The following is a 19807-nucleotide window of genomic DNA, read 5'->3' as shown; positions in this document are numbered from 1 at the left end:
GGTTGAAGCAGAAATTTGTAGCACTGTCATTGAAACAGAAAAATGGAAATATGTAACAGACTGTAAAAGGAATTTGACATTGGATGAATTCAGTGATTTATGGCAATAAACTGCAAAATGCAAAGCTTAAAGGAATTTTTTATGAGCTTGTGATAAAATATATTTGGCAATTTTTTTAAAAGTTTATGCACTGAGTTCTGGTCTGATGTACAAAAATTTTTTTGAACATTTTTCTCAGCAACCTTCATTTGCTGTGGAGGCTAGATGGATACTGCTGTTCTGTGAACCTTTTGTCAAGCTGCAGTTTGTCAAGATTTTGTAAGATGTTGTCGTTAGCCAGTGACTAACGGCAGCATCTTATAGTTAACAAAACTACTGGATATTCTTCCAAATGTACTTGTTCGTCTTCTGAAGTGCGGTCGATTGTAGCGTGTAATTTTCCTTTTCAGTGTGTATTTTTGGGTCGACCAATGCTTCTACAATCTTCAGGGGGATTTGCCATGGAATGAGTCTAAGGCTGTCATTGTGGGTTATGCTGCCTTAGTTCCGAATGGTGAAACACAAACCTGTGGTCGGCTCCATTGTTCCGTGCCAGTTAAAGTGTTGAGCAAGATTAAAATTGACATCTGCCTACTTTTGACTAGAGTCCCTCTCGTTACTGCTAGCAGAAGGTGCAGGAGGCTTGGGTCCCATGTTGTAACATTCGGTGGCCTCGGCGTCCAATTGCTGTGGGGTCATTTTTGGTTTTAATTGTTAATATCCTTGGTGTGAACCCATTTATTATTTGCACTATTTGATCGAAATGCTTCGGCGTGGAACTGGATTTGAGGCTGTGGCCTGCAGCCATCGAAACAGTGCTGAACCAACTTTGGCTCTGTGGCTGTAGCTACAGCCAGTCAGTTCCTGGACTAGCTTCACTCACCTTGGTGGCTCATGTCTGTGGACTCACTTTTGGGGGACTCTCTGGTTTGATGTTTAATATTTTGTGTGTTTGTGTTATTTGTTGGCTTTTTGTTGTTTGTGCAAATTGTTCTTTTTTTTTTGCACTTTTGATGGTCTTGTGTGGGGATGTTCTTTAAATTGGTTCTATGGTAGTTGGTTGTTTAGTGGTTGCCTGCAAGGAGATGAATCTCAAAGTTGTATACAGTATACATCAATAAATGTACTTTGAACCATGAGAGGCTTTGAATAGGCTACAGCAGAATCATTGTGGCTAGAAATTGCAAAATCTTCTTTCAGTCAACTCAGAATAAGAGATATCGAAAATAGTCATACAGCAGGGAAATGGTCCTTCGACCCAAGTCGTCCCTGCTTACTGTGTTGTCCAGTGACCTAGTTCCATCTGCCCACGTTTGGCATATAACCTTCTAAACCTCTCCTTTCCATGGCTTTTAAGTGTTGCTAATTTGTCTATCTCATTTCACACCACACTTTACATGAAGAAGCACCCTAGTTTTCCCTTTTAATTCTCTTGCCTCTGATTTCAAACCTAATGACCTTTTGTTTTTAGCACCCAATTATGGGAAGAAATCCTGGCTATGCCAAATCCTGTTTGGTATATAGGAACTTACGTTTGATATCCTAGAAAATTATTTATGATAAACATAATCTTACTACTTCCTTCTAGACCTATCTATAACCTTTACAGTTTGCTAATGCCAGTCCTATCATCATCCTGGGCCGATATGCACACCCCTTCACCCCTTCTCTTTTCCCCCCCCCCCCACCCCGTTCTGTCCTTACCCAGTCAGAGTAAAAGCTATTTGTCTCAGCTGCACTTATTTGCTCTATCTCTCCAGGATCTGTGCCTGCTTCATTTTTTTTTAACCTACATGCAGCTCTGCAGCAACATCATTTAAAAACCAAGCTTTATTTTCCGCATGTACACTAATGATGCCTAGCTCCACCTCAGCACCATCTCTCTCCCTTTCTTCATTGCTGTGGTGATATCACGTGCAATGATGTGCCAGTACATGGTTGGACAGAGAACTGAGCATGCGCAGGATTGCTAGAATGTTCCAGCACATGGCTGGGTTAAGATGTGTTTGTTTATTACTGTAAATAAAAGTTCTCTAATTCTTTCAGAATATGATTTTTCATTGTTAACCCATGGTACGTTTAAACAGAAGTAAGATAACAATTGCCACTAATCTTTCTGATTCTGAGCAGGATCTTTTTACAAAAAGTGGGGGGAAAAATGCCATAATGTTGAGCCCCTGTCTCAAATGTCACAAATTCATGTTCCTTGTCTACGAACTTGATCACTTTCTCTGTTGCATTTGGCTGAATATATTTTGATAATTAATTGATTTTTAAATTCTTCTATTTAAAACATCCTTGTAAAATCTCATTTTTGCAGCCTCATGAGCAGGTTTTCACTCACCAGACTTGTAATCTGCAGAACCCCAATTCCTATACACATTTTTCTCTTTTATGCATTAAAGACTGAAAGAGTAATACATTCATCCTCATCAAAGTAGTACTTGAAGAACCATTACTTATATGATGATTGGCTAGGATGTGGGAAGTAGATTAAGTGATTTTCCCATACTGCTGTTATTTGCTTATGTTGTAAAATAAATATTTAGGTATCCATGGCATGAACTTAAAAGTGTTTCCTATTTTACAGATTGTTCTAGGAACAGTTTTCATCTTGGTGGCTCTTCTATTTGTGGTTGCTCTCTTTCTTTCAAAGTAAGTCAATCATTGCAATTTTTTTAAGAAAACACTTTGAACAAGAAGAATATTTTAGTTCTTAAACCTGTTGGTCTTCTGTACCCCCTACCCTATGGTAGCAGCAAAAAGATGTCATGGCCTGGGTAATAAATGATGCCATCCTGTCGCATTGTTTCCTGGAGATACTATTTATGATGGGGAAGGATGTGCTGTGATGTATTCAGCAGGTCCACTACTCTCTGCAGCGTCTTTCGTTCCTGTATATTGGAATTGCTGTACCAAACTATGATGCAATCATCAGGATACTTTCAACAAATTGCACCTCCTTCACATAAGAAAGTCAATACGCTGGCATAAGTGACCATCGTAAACCAATTACCATTTGACCTATGATGAGCAGCTAAGGAAATTAGAATGATTCCTTGGAGTTCGGAAGGAGTGAGCTTATTAGAGCACATTAGATCCTAAGGATTTATGACTAAGGGTGTTCAAATGATGAGCTGTTTCCACAGGTAGGGTAATCTTGAATGCAAGGACTTAATTTCATGATTAGGGAGTAGTGTTTTAAAAACAGGCATACAGTTTTTTTTGTATCAAACTGTGTACCCAAAAGAGTTGTGGAAGATAGATCATTGAGGGTATTTAATGAGGAAGTAGATACAGCTTTGAAAGATCAGAGAATTGAGGGCTATGGAGGGCCTGAGAGGAGGTGAGGGCTGGGACCATGATCATATTGAATAGTAGAATATGCCTGGGCGGTTGAATTATCAACAGAGCTTCTATATTCTTATAAGCTTTGGATAATTCTCATTGCTCCTATTTTGGCTGCTTCATTTAACTCAACAGCATCTCTGAGTTGTGTTTACCATTATCTTGTGCTCTGACATGTAATTTAGGACAATAAACAGCCCCCTCCACTCATTCATTTGTGGAGATTTAAACTGTTCTTTGTTTCTCTCAATTTTTTTGCAGCTTGGATAAAGCACTACATTCGATGGGTTTTGATTCTGGATTTATAATATTTGAAACTAACTTGGGAAATCCTTTAAATGAATTATTGCTTGTTCTACAGACAGTAAGTATGAAAATTGAGTAATTCCACAATTTGATTGTGTGCGTGTGTGTATTGTACTGGCTTCCATGGCAATATATCAAAAGTCCCACTAGAATTTGTTCTATAACACAGGAAGTTAAAAAGATACTTGTGTTTTAAAAAATGAGCTATCCAGTACTCTGAAATAGATGACATTTAATAACATAACAAAGAGGAATAACTGTTAACTGCATCGTCAGTTCATTTGAATTAACCAACTTTGAGTTAAAAATAGAATGCACAACACAACTTACAGATATTTTGCACTATCAAACTTCTTCAGTTCACTGAATTCTAATAAAAATGTTAAAACAGGAATTCCTTCCATACTCTAGGCTTATGCGTATCAGTTAATACCTGTCCAGGGTGCTTCACAGTAACTGTACTGCCCATAGCCTCTCTATTCAGCGGTACTTTGGATTATTCTGTACACTTTTTAAAGTTGTCCCCTAGTGTTCGCTCAGCAGAAGACAAGCTGCATTTTGTTTTGACTGCACATTTCTGCAATGTTCACGGAATCAAGGTCTTGGACTCTTTTTTTGTGTGACTATGTTTTACTGATAGCTTATCTGCGCTTGCTGTCTGATTTAGGTATGTGTATGTAAGCTTTGCACTGCGTGTTGCATCTTGGCCCCGAAGTAATGCTGTTTTGTTTGGTTATATTCAGGGGTATTCATGTATGGTTGAATGACAATTAAACTTGAATTATCATTTGAACTAAAGATTATTACTTTAGTTTCCAATTCATAGCCATACACTATTTGAAATGATTAACTAAGGATTGTGTCATGGATGATGGATGTTTTCTACGCATTCTTTAAACTGCAAGATGTTGTACATTTGATTTGGTGTCTTGTATTTACATACATTCACCTGCAACTTCAATTAAATGCCATAGCTTACATATGTAAAATTTTAAAAACAAGCTGAATAATTATATTAGGACTGCTATCTCATGAGTAAAAATATGTCAAAAACTGTAGTTTCTAAATGTCTTCTACTCTGAATAATGTTCAGGGATAATAGGTTGTGTTTAAAAAGATGAAATTTAAAAAATTGCAGATGCTAGGAATCTGAAATAAAAGAAAATGTTAGACATGCTCAGCTAGTTGGGCAACATCTCTAGAGGGAGAAACATTATCAATGTTGTAGTTCAGCTGTCCTCCATCACGGTGAAATAGAGTTATGGAAACTGTCAGTGGCTGTTAATTTAAATGTTTTAACTGTCCAATGTATGTGAAGATTCTTAATTGAGATTGGGGCAGTTACATGTATTGTGCTTTAATGAAAACATATTTACATAAAGTATAAGATCTTTCATACAGTACTTGTTGCATGTATCAAGCAGCAATGCTCCTCAGATGGCTTCAGCAATTTGAAATGCCACTATATTGATTTTTTTTCTGTTGCTAGTTAGTTTGGACGTGTGAATGTTCCTGGAAGGTTTAGAATCATTCATCAGTTTCATTCTTTGGCTCTGTAAATGTTCAAATGTATTGGCTGTATGGAATGCTGGGAGTTCTCATTGTTACGGATGGCTGTTTATTTTGACATTACATGCTGGATTTCAATTCTAATAATTTCTCCATTTATTCATTTTTTTAAATTGATACAATGTTTTTCATTTTTACTCCTATGCACCTTGAAGGAGAATGACTTTCTTAAAAATATTCTGTGCTTCAGGTTAATAAAGGGGATCCAAAATATCCACTGGATTTACAAATAAAATTGTTACTTTCTCATAGAATCCTGTGTGTTAAAGGACTGTTCATGGAATGTTATATAATTGCCTCAAAAATCAGAATCTGAATTAGTAAATATTGTGAAAAAAGATTTTAATTGGCTTGACAAAATTCTGAGCTATGTGTACATTTTTTCTAGTTCAATTGTTAATGTTGAAAGTTGTTTATATAAACATAGCATTTACCTCCTGTCTTTAAATTTCTTCCTCAGGTATTTCCATTGGATTATATCCTGATTGCTATCATTACAATGTACATAGTCTTCACATCCATGGCAGGGATCCGAAACATGGGCATCTGGTTTTTCTGGATAAGGGTAAGTTCGTCTCTTGAGAAAGCGTGTTACATGTCCAAAAGCTAGGGGGGGGGGGGGGGAGAAGGATAATCAGAATGTAGATAATGCTAGAATTTTCAATGAACAAGTAAATAATTACTTTTTATTGTCAATTTTGTTACGTGCACCCATTTACACATGTGGCCAACAAGTAACATTTTGATAAATTGCTGATTTTGAAAAGTGAAGATTTGTTAATGGTAGGAATGATTAATTTTGGTGGTCTAGGACTGTCTTGAGCTCAGAAGTTTAGGTGCTTAATCAATGATTCTCCCACATTAAGTTGGTATTGTTTCAACTACTTCATGTATTTACATTTTTACAAAAAATCTGAAAATACAAATAATCTTAAATAAAATTCAAAGGATAATGGGCAAAAGAAATGTTTTGAAAAGCTAACACTATATAAAACTTGATAGGATTGTAATTGTTCAAGTTTATGGCATCATAAGAAACTTAAAATTTAGTAGATTAGTGCAACAATGAAGTTGCTGACCTTGCAAAATTTTTTCCTGTGCTTTGGGAAATCATGTCGTCAAGGGTTAGGTTCCAGCCTTTCAATTTATGGTTGGATTCAAATTATGAAGACTACACCATCATGCAGAATTTTAAGTGGTTTAAGTTGTTCTTTGTTTCTTTCCTTTTTCAAATAGCTGTACAAGATTAGACCAGGCAGAACGCGCCCCCAAGCTCTCCTTTTTCTTTGTATGATTCTGCTCCTGATCATTCTTCACACAAGTTATATGATCTACAGTCTTGCACCCCAGTATGTTATGTATGGAAGCCAAAAGTATCAAGAGCATGTAAGTATTGTATAATTATTTCCTTTAATCTTGGAATTAGGTAGTCATATGATTTGTCATTTCACTTTGAGTCTGAAGACAGTATAACCGTAGTTGAGGAAAATAATTTAGCCTAGTTCATGTCATCCATCCAACACAAAAGAGAGTTCGCGTTTCCTCATTACTCCATCTAATTAATTTGGTGCATTAACCTAAAATAGTTCCAACTATTGATCAGTGAGTTTTCCAGAAGTATCTACCTCCTCAAAACTGGCAGTATCACAGGGTGTTTCTCCTATTCTAATTAATTAATGGTGATAGAGTATATGGCATTATTTAATGTGTAAATTTAGCTTAGAGTAATGGCTTTCTTGTTGGTTTTGATTTTGACATTGAGATCAGATGTATGTTGTAATAAAGAAACATTGAAAATATTTTTGAACTGTTACCCTCCACTTCACCATTTCTCTTGTATCCTCATTCTTCTGCTCTGCATCTTGTTCTGCTGTCCTGCCTACTCACATTTCTTCTCCCTTCCATTTCTCCTTCCTTCCTTGTCCCATTTTTCCCTCCTCCTCCTGGTACTTTATCTTCTTCTCCCTTCTCCTCCTCCCCTGTCCTCCAGTCATCCTTCAACCTCTCCATTAAGTAAGTGATAGAATATGGATTAGTTGAGGGGAATGTGGGAATTAAATGGTATTAATGTAGATTGGTATCTAAAGCTCAGCACAGATTCTGGGTTGAGGGTCCTGCTTCCGTGCTGTATGGCTCCACAGTTTTTAGAGATGTGCCTTTGCAAATGGCTCCCACGGAAAGAGAAAATTCTACTGGAAGCATTTGATCTCTTGTACTTGCATTTAAAGAACAGTAGTTGAGTCAGAACAACTCAGTAAAAACTTAATTAGGAAAAATGTTGTAGGTAGTTGATATATAAAATGTTGCTGATGAGGTAACTTTCTGCTGCTGCATGCATCTTTACATGTTTTCAATTAATGTGGCATTAACTTAATGTTGAGTTACAGTTTGAAAGCTCAGTTCCAATCAACAAGTTTTGCTGAAGGATGACAGAATCTCCCAACTCTGCATACTTGAAACAATTTTCAGTTGCCTATCCCAAATCGCCCTTGAGGACGAGATGGTGAGCTACTTCCTTAAAGCATTGCAGTCCTGAATAAAGTGCTCCCATTGTGCTATGGACTCGGGAGTTTCAGGATTTAGAAAAAGTGAAGTGAATAAGCGGTGATAAATTTTCAAGTCATAATAAGTGAATGACAGAAAAGTGCAGAGGCTGATGTTCTCGTATGGCTGCTGTCCTTGTCCTTTGTTGTGATGGAGTTGTGTGATAAGGAAGTGCTGTCAGAATAGCTCAGAAGAATAACTGCAATGCTTTTTGTAGATGTACCACACTGCAGCCATACAGTTGGTGATGTAGAGAATAAGGTTTATAGCAGGAATAGGTAGATTTAGTCTTCAACACAATTCAGACTTAGACAGCTGAGCTGCTAGGTCCTGAACTGTGTCAGCTTCTTAAGAATTGCCATAGTGCATTCATCCAGGTTAGTGGAGAAAATTCCCTTTTGCTTTTGTATTTTGTAGATGGAGGGAAGACTTAGAGGATCAGGACATATGGCATTTTCCAGAGGATACCCAGCCTCTAACCTTTTCATGTATCCATGGTATTATGTAGTTGGTGTAGTTGAATTTCTGGTCATTAGTAATCCCCAAGGTGTTAATAGTGTAGTACTGGGTGATGGTACCGAACCTCAAGGTAAGCAGTTAGATTCTTACCAGGGCAACACGTACAAACAAGCTGGAGGAACTCAGCAGGTCAGGTAACATCCATGGAAATGAGCAGTCAACGTTTCAGGCCGAGACCTTTTGTCAGAACTCTTATCAGGGGTGCTTTTATGGCATGAATTTACTTGCTGTTTAATCAGCCTTGCCTGAATGTTGTCTAGGGCTTGCTGCATGCTGGCATGGACTGCTTCATTTCCTGAGAGACTGTTAAACATTGTGCAACCATTAGCAAACATTGTCAGATTGCCGGCAGTGGTAATGGTGGGCTCCCTCATCTCTGCCCTTCTGACCCTCAACACAGGTGCCCCTCAGGGCTATGTCCTCAGCCCCCTTCTTTACTCTGTGTATACCCATGTCTGTGTTGCCACACACACCTCCAATCTGCTAATTAAATTTGTTGATGACTGTACATTGGCCCAATCTCAAATAATAACAAGATAGTCTACAGAGAAGAAGTGATCACCCTGACACAGTGGTGTCAAGAACACAACCTCTCCCTCAATGTTGCAAAAACAAAGGAGCTGGTTGTGGACTACAGGAGGGATGGAGACAGGCTAACCTCTATTAACATCAATGGATCTGGGGTTGAGAGTGTTAAGTTCCTCAGCATACACATCCAAGGATCTCACGTGGTGTGTACATACTGGCTGTATGGTGAAAAAAAAGCACAACAGAGCCTCTTTCACCTCAGACAGTTGAAGGTGTTTGGCGTAAGTCCCCAAAACCTAAAGACTTTCTACAGGGGCACAATTGAGAGTATTCTGACTGGCTGTATCACTGCCTGGTATGGGAACTACCCTCAATCATAGGTCTCTGCAGAGAGGTGCAGACAGCCTACCACATCTGAAGATGTGAACTTCCCACTATTCACAACATTTACAAAGGCAGGTGTGTGCAAAGGGCCTGAAGGATCATTGGGGACCTGAGTTACTCCAACCACAAACTGTTCCAACTGCTATCATCTGGGAAACAGTACCACAGCATAAAAGCCAGGACCAACAGACTCCAGGATAACTTTTTTCACCAGGCCATCAGACTGATTAATTCATGCTGATACAATTATATTTCTGTGTTATGTTGTCAGTCCTGTTGTACATACTGTTTACTGCAAATTGCGCATTGCACATTTAGATGGAGACATGACATAAAGATGTTTAATCCTCATGTGTGAAGGATATAAGTAATAAAGTCAAATCAAATCTTACACTGACTTTGGTGAAGGCATAGTTATTGATGAAGCAGCTGAAGATGGTTTTTCCTAGAGCATTGCTTTGAGAAATTCCTGCAGTGATGTCCATCAGCTTGGGATGCTTGACCTACCACCTCCACACCAATTTCCTTTGTACAAAGTGTGGCCCCAGCCACTGGTGTGTTTTTCTCGTTTGCTCATAACTTCAATTGTACCAGTGCTCCTTGATACTATACTTGGTTAAATGCTGGCATGATGTTAAGGCCAATTACTCTTACCACATCTGTGAAATTAGCTCTAAAGTCCATGTTTGAACCAAGGATAAGGTGAGGTTGAGAGCAGAGAGGTCTGGCTTGAGAGGTGTGCGTCAATAAGGTGGTTGCTGGTGAGTTGGTGCCTCTCAGTTAGCACAGTTGCTGGCACTTCCTATGATTGAGGATAAAACTAACTGGATTTGTCTATTTCCTGAACATAACAAAGCAATTTTTGTTTCTGTCAAGTAGATGCCAGCATCTTTCAACAGAAAGATTGTAGGTTTTCAGTGCTAGATTCTACTCATGTTAAATATATGTAAGTGTGCATGTTTAGCAAGCCAATATGAATGAAATTGAACATCTAAAGTTTTCAGAAAATGGGTTCTGCACTGCTGAATTCTGCTTCCTTGAGTTCTCTTGTGAAATGTACACAAAAATATTAACATTTCTCAAATTTCCTAGTTGTGAAAATATTAATTATGATAGGAGCTTAATCCAACTAAAAGAACAAAATTGTTATTTCCTCTTGTATAACTGTTGATGTTTTGAGTGTTCATACATTTGATTGCTTTCCACCAGTAGCTTTATGTTTTGTCTAAGGTTCCATTAGACAGACACAGCTGGATTCAGAAAGGGCAGGTCCTGTTATAACAAACTTACTGGAGTTCTTTGAGGACGTAATGAGTGCAGTGGATAGAAGGGAACAGATGGATGTCGTATACTTGGATTTTCAGAAGGCGTTCAATAAGGTGCCGCACAAGAGACTTAAATAAGATACGGATTCATGGAGTCGGAGGAAGTGTATTAGCATGGATAGACGATTGGTTAATCAATAGACGGCAGAGAGTTGGTATAAATGGGTGTTTTTCCGGCTGGCACTCAGTGGTGAGTGGGGTGCCGCAGGGGTCTCTGCTGAGCCCGCAGCTGTTTACCATTTACATTGATGATTTGGAAGAGGGGACTGAGTGTAGCGTAGCAAAAATTGCTGATGACACTAAACTTGAAAAGCAAATTGTACAGAGGATGTGGAGAGTCTGCAACGTGATATGAATTAGTCAACTGAGTGGACCAACATCTGGCAGATGGAATACAACGTTAGTAAATGCGAGATCATCCATTTTGGAAGGAATAATAGAAGAGCAGATTATTATTTAAATAGTGAAGGATTGCAGCATGCTGTTGTGTAGAGGGACATGGGAGTGCTTATTTATGAATTGAAAAAAGTTAGCTTGTAGGTACAACAGTTTATTAAGAAGGCAAACAGAATGTTGGCCATTGCTGGAGGGATTGAATTCAAGAGCGGGGGGTCATGCTGCAACTATACAGGGTACTGGTGAGACTGCATCTGGAATACTATATGCAGTTCTGGTCTCCATACTTGAAGGATATACTGGCTTTGGAGGCAGTATAGAGTATAAAGCAGTATAGAGGAGGTTCACCAGGTTGATTCCAGGGGTTAACTTATGAGGAGCGATTGAGTCACCTGGGACTATATGAAATTCAGAAGAATGAGAGGGTATCTTATAGAAACATACAAAATTTTGGAAGGGATAGGTAAGATAGAAATAGGAAAGATATTTCCATGGGTAGGTGAGACTAGAACTAGGGGACATTGCCTCAAGATTCAGGGGAGAAGATTTAGGACGGAGATGAGGAGAAACTGTTTTTCCCAGAGAGTGCTGAATTTGTGGAATTCTCTGCCCGGTGAAGCAGTTGAGGCTTCCTCACTAAGTATATTTAAGAAACAGATAGGTTTTAACATAGTAAGGGAATTAAAGAGTATGGGGAAAAGGCAGGCAGATGGAGCTGAGTTTACGGACAGATCAGCCATGATCTTATTGAATGGCGGGGCAGGCTCAATGGGCCGGATGGCCTACTCCTGCTCCTATTTCTTATGTTCTTATTAAGTATAGGGCTGAAATTGTGAGTAAGTACTACATTTGGTTTGTTGCAGTTGGCATTTTATTAATTCCAGCTCAGGCTACTGAGTTGAAAAGTGGATCATATGCTCAAGGTGATTCAACTACACTGGGAAGAAATGTTGTCTTAATTTTGTTAAACTCTGATAAATGTTATGGTACATTTATAGCAATTACATCAAGAGTTTGAATAACGAAAATAGGCAGAGATTATTTCAGAGGCTTTATTTATATGGAAGAGTATGAAGTTAAAACATTTATTTCAGTTTTATGTATATACAAAACACTACAACCTCATACTTTTGAGTGACCTCATACTTGTATTAAACCTCACTTGCCAACTTTTTGCCATCTAAATATAACCTGTGATTATTGCAACATGTCCTTCTGTTGATTTTCATGTCATCACCATATGTGTTTTATTGGCCTTCACTCCATTTATAATACAGCATGGTTAATGTGTGAAGTTTCAGTGATAATGCCATGCCAGTGAACATTATTCTTTACTCATTAATGATTTTTGACTACTAACGCCAAGCCCACTCAAGCTGGGTCCATATGCTTTAAGATAGATTCCCACATGATTAATTTTGACTCTGTCGCACTTTTGCATCGATATTAATGCTATCTGTATCACAATAGCAAGGATGTTCATGCATGCTGATAACATAGATGAACCATAAAGATAACCCAGCATCACCTTATCCATTGCTTTTCTGAATGTAGACTTTAGGAATTTTTGAATTCATTTTTTTAGGATGTGTCATGCTGATATGGCCAACAATTATACCTCATTGTCCTTGGGAACGAAAGGGGAGCTTGCTAATCTGTGAAATATACCAGATACATTTTTATAATGCATAAGTTGTTTTATTTCTGAATTATTAATCTGAAGTGAAATTCTACACCTGCTATAATGGTGGTTTGTACTCAGCTCTTTGGATTGCCAGTACATTAACAGATGTATCACTGCTGTACATATAATTATTGCTGATCTCTAGTCATTCTCATCAGATGATTGGGAGATTTAGGCATTCTGTAAACTCTGCAGTATTTTTTTTACTCTGCCTTTAGATAGGGAGTTCTATGGTTCTGTTCAATATTGCTGAAGCAATTGAAACATAGAGTCATTGAAAGATGCAGCACAAGAATGCCCACTTACACAAATCCTTTATTTTTTTTTATTATTCTTCATCACAGCCCAGATTCTGCCACTCTCCTTTACACTATGGGTAATTCACAATAGCTAATTAACCTACCAGCTCATATGTCTTTGGGAGATAAGTGGAAACTGAAACTTCTAGAGGAAACTCGGTCACAGAGGGAGTATGTAAGCTCACAGTACCCAGGGTCAGGATTGATCTTCTGCTGCAAGGCAGCTATACCACTGTGCCACCTGATATACAACAATTTTATATGAAGAAAATGTGTAATTTGAGTAGTGGTGGTGGTCCCATTTTACTGCTGTCTTTACGCTAGGAAGTAAGAGTAATTTGTTTTGGAGATACTGTGGAATAAATCTTGGAGAATTGTATTGGTGAGTAAATCATGGTGAGTGCATTGTCAAAAATAAAATTGCTAAATTATACAAATTTTAATTGCATTGAAAAGTTTGTATTTTCATTATCAGGTTGCTTTACAAATTGTATAAGATTTTATTATATTAAATGGTTTTTAAAAACCTTACACAAAATATTTGATTTAGTCTGAACTTGGTAGTGGTCCATTTTTGCTCCTCTTAAAGTTTCAACAAATTATTGTTACTATTTGCCAAATTATAGTTTTCTTTACCTTACTTTTATTAGTAGACATCCTTAATTTCATGATCTGTCATTGAAATATTTGTATCTTATGCATTTCAATTATTGTAATTTGAGAACAAAATTAATGTACAGATAGTAAAATATTATAAAAATATATCACTACTTTCTTTAAATCATTGGCAATATTCTAAAAACTGCTTCATATGGTCTGATCTGTCATTACTTTAACACTTTATAAAATCTTCTTAGTTTATTTTTATGTCAAGGCAGTTGATAATCAAGTCATTATTGAATTATTTGTGTAACCTTTTGAATTGTCATTTGTTTTGAATAATATTGGAATGCTTTAGTTGTAATTATCCTGTTCTTTAAACACACTGCTATTTGCTTCTGTATTTTTCTTCATTTATTTAAGTTTTTGTATGCAAATCAACTACTTGTCATGACATTTTAAATTTTAAACTCTGAACAGAATACATTTGCAGAATAAGCATTTATTTAAAAGATAGAGTACTTGTATGGATGCAATGATTATCAGTGGACTACAGCACATGTGATTCACTGGCTGCACCAGCATTTATTTTAAGAAAGTGTAAATGAGCTCACTTTTTAAATTGCTCCACTCTTTCTGGTAATGGTGCTCTGAGAGTGACATTATTACATTCAATAAGACTAAATTGAGACCAAAGACGAGGACAATCAAGGACAAGACCCACCCAGCCAACACACTTTTTGTCCCCCTTCCCTCTGGGAGAAGGTTCAGGAGCATGAAGATTCGTACGGCTAGATTTGGGAACAGCTTCTTTCCAACTGTGATAAGACTGCTGAACAGATCCTGACACAGATCTGGGCCGAACCTTCCAAATATCTGGACCTGATTTGCACTACCTTACTTTCCCTTTTCTATTTTTTAATTATGATTTATAATTTAAATTTTTATTATATTTTTTTCAATTTGTACTTCAGGGAGCAAGAAGCGCAGAAACAAATATCGCTCTAGTGATTGTACGCTCTAGTATCAATTGTTTGGTGACAATAAAGTAAAGTAAAAGTAAAGATATCCCTGTAATGTAGTTTGCATTGTTAAATTTGATTGAAATTAGTTGAATCATATTTCTTGGTTTAGTTCTATTTTTACCCTTACTCTGTGTTGTGGTTGTTGCTTCCTATTGTTTATAGTTCAACCTTTTAATAGCTATGTGATGAAGTAATATTTCATGTTGAGTCACTTATTTGGAGAGCAAATTAACTTGGTCTGAGGTATTACACCAGGAGATACTTAGGGAAGTGGACTCCAGCCTCTTTCTATCAGATAAAGTTTCCCATAAATTTTAATCTCGCAGCCTTGGTCTAATAGTTTGCAATAGGAAGGGAAGTTATGACTAGTATGTTAGATTTTGTATATCCATGGTAATAAAGATTATTTTTGATTTGTGTATTCAGGTGAACCAGACAGTATCCAACTCAAAGCAAGAAGATTCAAATACAACCTGGGTAACAAAGATGTGTGATTCAAAGGCACCTGAGGGTGAGTTGAGTCGTAGAGAGATCCTGGATAAAAATAGGCCCTCCGCCTCCCCGAATTTATTCCAATCATTCTTCATCCATTTTATATTAAACTTGCCCTTGCTCATGTTTCTCTTCCACATATTTCCATCAACTCCCTAGATTCTACCACTCACTTACATAGTAGTGCCAATATATATTAGCCAGTTAACCTACCAATCTGCACATTTTTGGCCTGTGGAAAGAAACCAAAGTAGCGGAGGAAATCCATGTGGTCACAGGGAGAACATGCCATCTGTGTGTAGACAGGTCTGGACATCAGCATTAAACTTGGGTCCCTAGAGCTAAGAGGCGGCAACTCCACCATGTGGAGCACTGTGCCACTTCCCTGTAACCCTTTGTTTGGCAAGTGAACAAATAGAGTTACCTTAAAGACAAAATACAATATGAAAACTGTAAGAGGTTTTTGGAACTTGCTAAGTTTAGTATGTGCAATGGATATTGAATGGGACTGGATTACAAATGAGGCAATATGTGCTTCTTAATACGGCTGGGATAAATGGGAGTGCACTGTATATTCCCTGTTGATATTATACTTTTAGCCACTCTCTCCAGTTGAACCAGATTAAATTCAGGTGTGACCCTAAACCCTATTACATCAACTTTATACTTTTAGAATGTTAACTTGTACCATTGCATTGAAGTGGTGAAACTCAGTCCATTTTCTTGCTAATACCAAACTCAATTATTTAAAGCTAGTTTATCTTGGAAGATTGAAGCCTAATAATATGTATCTATACCATCCTTGATAACCAATTGACATCTCAAATTTATGGTGATACTCTCATGCATTGTTCCTGGTGACTTAAAGTTGTAACTTAACATGTGAAAGTTCTATACCAAATCAGGTAAACTTGTGCTCTCTTCAAGGCCAATATATGCCTGTCAAGCTACAGTACATTTAGCAGAGAACTCTCCTGTAGATTCTCATGGAGTAATAAAATTGTACAGCACAGAAACAGGCCTTTCGGTCCAACTCGGGTCTTGCTAACCAACATGCCTTCCTGAGTTCATCAGGTTTGCCTATATGTGATGAATATCCCTTTAAACCTTTCCTATCAATATATTTATACAAATATATTTTAAATAATATAACTGCACCCACCTTTAACACTTCTTCTGGCATCTAGTTTCATTTACTCACCACCCTCTGTATGAGGAAAAAATGCTCTTCTCAGATTCCCTTTAAATCTTTACATCCTCAGGTACGCTCTCCAGTTTTAGCCTGCTGAATTCTGGGAAAAGGACTGTCTTTCCTATCATATATTACCGGTATATATTGTGAAATTTGTTAACTTTGCAGTACAAAGCAATACGTGATAAATATAGAAAAAAAACCTGAATTCCAGTGAGTATATATGGACATTAAACAGTTAAGTTTAAATAAGTAGTGTAAAACCAGAAGTTTAAAAAAAAGTAGTGAGGTAGTGTTCATGGGTTCAATGACCGTTTAAAAAATTTGATGGTGGAGGAGGAAGCTGTTCCTGAATTGCTCAGTGTGTGCCTTCAGGCTTCTGTACCTCCTTCCTGATGGTAACAATGAGAAGATGGATGTACTGGGTGGTGGGGGTCCCTAATGATGGACACTGCCTTTCTGAGGCACCGCTTCTTGAAGATGTTTGATACTATGGATACTATGGAGTACCCATGATGGAGCTGACTAATTTTGCAAGTTTCTGCATCTTTGATCCTGTGCGGTAACCACCTCCTCCCCCCAACCCCATACCAGCCATTGGTGCAGCCAGTCAGAATGCTCTCCACAGTACATTTATGGCCTTCATGATGTTAAAAGTGTCTTTTTTTCAGTTTTTCCTGCATTTTTGTTAAAATTTAGAATTTCCAGAGTGTGCAATTTTTCTTTCTTTTTTTAAATTCTTATTTACTATGATTCTTTTATGGCCATTTGAGTATCCATTTCTAGTTTACTTTGTCTCTGCCTTACTAAAGTATATTCGTATGCATTTGAACTCCACAGGTTTGATGTGATTAGTTAGACAGTCGAACTACTTTCAAAATAAGGAAGCTTCTCCTGAAATCCTTTACGACTTGTTAGTAACAATATGCTTATATCTCCAAGTATTAAACTCCCCCATATCTTTTTCTACATCTGTACTATCAAGCCCTTTTATAATTGTTGAAACCCCATATTAAGTTGGTCTTAAACCAGCACTTTTCATTTGGCCTGCTCAACTTTTTTTTTTATGGTTGCAAACATTCTTTGCAGAATGCAGATGCTACTAGAAATGCCTGAATTTATTGTGCTAATTGTTGCTAAATTGAGGAGGGCTTTGGTGGGAATTGAGAGACAAGACTTGAATTTATATGGATTATTTTTTATCATCCTTCTTGTCTGTCAACTATCTAATTCACTAAATATTTTGAATGCTACAAAAAACTGAAAACTGGTTAGGAGGGGCTCAAATTGTTTAATAATAATCCAAACTTGTCTGTGAGTTGTACAAGTCCAGTAAAGCATATGTCACACAAAATGCTGGAAGAACTCAGCAAGCTATGCAGCATCTATGGAAAAGAATGCAGTCAATGTTTTGGGCCGATACCCTTCAGCAGGGTCCTGATGAAGGGTATTGATGAAGGGTCTTGGCCCGAAACTTAGACTGCACTGTTTTCCATTGACGCTGCCTGGCCTGCTGAGTTCCTTCAGCATTTTGTGTGTGTTGCTCAGGTTTCCAGCATCTGTAGATTTACTGTTGTTTGTGAAGCACATGTTATATTGGGGAAGTCAGATGGGCACTAGAAAATTGAAGGCTGATCAGAATCAGATTTATTAATATTGACACATGTCATGAAATTTGTTGTTTTGCAGCAGCAGTACAGTGCAATATATAAGAATTATTACAAATTACTATAAATTATGATTAAGAATACATTTTAAAAAGTGCATAAAGAGGGTGAAATAATGATGCCACACCTGATTAAATGCTGTCTTGAAGTCAAGTGCAATCATTCTAATCTCACCACTGGAATTTAGCTGTTTGGTCTGGGACTGAGAAATCAGGAAAAATCCAAACTACGCTTTGGGAACAGGTTATTGGTGAGGTAGTGCCACTAAATAGCACTGTTGATGAAAACTCCCATTATTTGTTAATGATGAGAGCTGAAGAACATGATTTCAAAAGGTCCCAGAGCAGACCAGATAAATATTGACATTTTAATACTGGCATTTTAATATCTATCCTGTCTGATAATATTTATTGCTGTCTCACTGGTAGCAAAGATAATGTGGACCTGAGCCTCAATATCAGCCCCCTCCCTGGTGCAATTGGATCCTGGATTTCCTCACTTGCAGACACCATCAGCACAGTAACACCACAGGAATGTATATTTAGTCCCCTGCTTTACTTGCTTTACACTTATGACTGAGTATCACCATATACAAGTTTGCTGATGACGCCTCCGCAAAACGTAGTGGATTCGGCCCAGTACATCACAGGTAAAATCCTCGCAACTGTTGAGCACATCTGCTGCAGAATAGCAAGATACATCATCAAAGATTCTCACCACCCAAGCCATGCTCTTTACTTGTTGCTGCTATTAGGTGGAAGGTACAAGACTCGTGCCACCGGGTTCAAGAGCAGTTACTACACCTCAAATGTCAGGCTCTTGAGCAAAAGGGGATAAGTACATTTGTTTAAGGACTCTTTTATCTTGTTTTTTTCATGCTCATTTATTGCTATGTATTTATTGCTATTTGTACAGAAGTCTGCCGACAGAAAAAGAATGGGTGTGGTGACATGGATGTACTCTGGGATAATAGATTTTACTTTAAACTTTGAAATTTCAATCTTTAAACTTTGACTCCCTTGTATTTTGGATGTCTTTTCAGTCTCTGCTTTAAATGTATTCAATGAATCAGCCACTGCAGCTCCATGGGGTAGAGCAGGGGTGTCAAACTCCTTTTAGGTCACGGGCCGGATTGAGAAAAATGCGACTTCATGTGCGCCGGATCAGTTGTGCATGCGCAAATGCATGCGTGCGTGCTCCCACAGCTTTTGTTGCCTTCATTTTTTCAACCTGCTCTCATGTGTCACAGTCTCTGCTATATCTAAAATTGTTTCACTTTACGAATTTCATTCTTTATGAAGCAGATTGCCTAGCAAGCATTCTTTTTATGATTGGTATTAACTTACAGACGTAGATTACAAGAAAGTAGGCAACGAGAAAGAAACAATGCTATTTCGGCTAAGATTGTTTTGGGAGCCATACCTTTTCCATTAACAAACCATTTGAAATCAAGCATTAGCAAACACAAATGTAGACCTAACGCAGGGGCGTCAAACTCAAATACACAGTGGGCCAAAATTTAAAAATCGGTACAAGTCGAGGGCCGGACTGGTTCAGCGTTTATTGCAAAACTTAATGAAATGAATTTATTACACAAATTAACCTGGAACTAACAAAGCTTAGGTTATTGCCTACAAAAACAACATTGAACATTAAATAAATGAAAAATCAGTTGCATTTATTTCTTATGGCTTTATCTGCAGCTTTTCCGTAGTAATTTCTAATGAAAACATTTTTCCACAGGCCAACACTCTGTGATTCACACTAGTCTAAGCCAGATACTTGGCATCTCATCTTGAATGCAAGTTCATCAATGTTTGGAGTGAGGCTCTGAGCTGATGAAATCCTCAGAATTGAGTGAAGGTGTTCATCAGAAAGATGACTCCTGTG

At 37.6% G+C, this 19807-nt stretch overlaps 1 protein-coding gene across 2 annotated transcripts in view; it reads left to right on the top strand.

Annotated features, from left to right (window-relative positions):
* lmbrd1 (LMBR1 domain containing 1) overlaps positions 1–19807 on the top strand; it is a 186090-nt gene that overhangs the window by 144744 nt on the left and 21539 nt on the right. Inside the window, exons 10-14 of one of the 2 annotated variants that reach the window (XM_059982288.1) lie at positions 2630–2694; positions 3649–3751; positions 5723–5827; positions 6499–6648; positions 14993–15077. In XM_059982288.1, the coding sequence (XP_059838271.1) occupies positions 2630–2694; positions 3649–3751; positions 5723–5827; positions 6499–6648; positions 14993–15077 (508 nt within the window). The remainder of the gene's footprint in view (positions 1–2629; positions 2695–3648; positions 3752–5722; positions 5828–6498; positions 6649–14992; positions 15078–19807) is intronic. The other variant, XM_059982289.1, reaches the window with a different exon arrangement.

Source organism: Hypanus sabinus, chromosome 10 (assembly GCF_030144855.1).
Source record: "Hypanus sabinus isolate sHypSab1 chromosome 10, sHypSab1.hap1, whole genome shotgun sequence".
In the NCBI taxonomy this organism is placed as follows: domain Eukaryota; kingdom Metazoa; phylum Chordata; class Chondrichthyes; order Myliobatiformes; family Dasyatidae; genus Hypanus; species Hypanus sabinus.
This window is presented reverse-complemented; position numbering and strand designations above follow the sequence as displayed.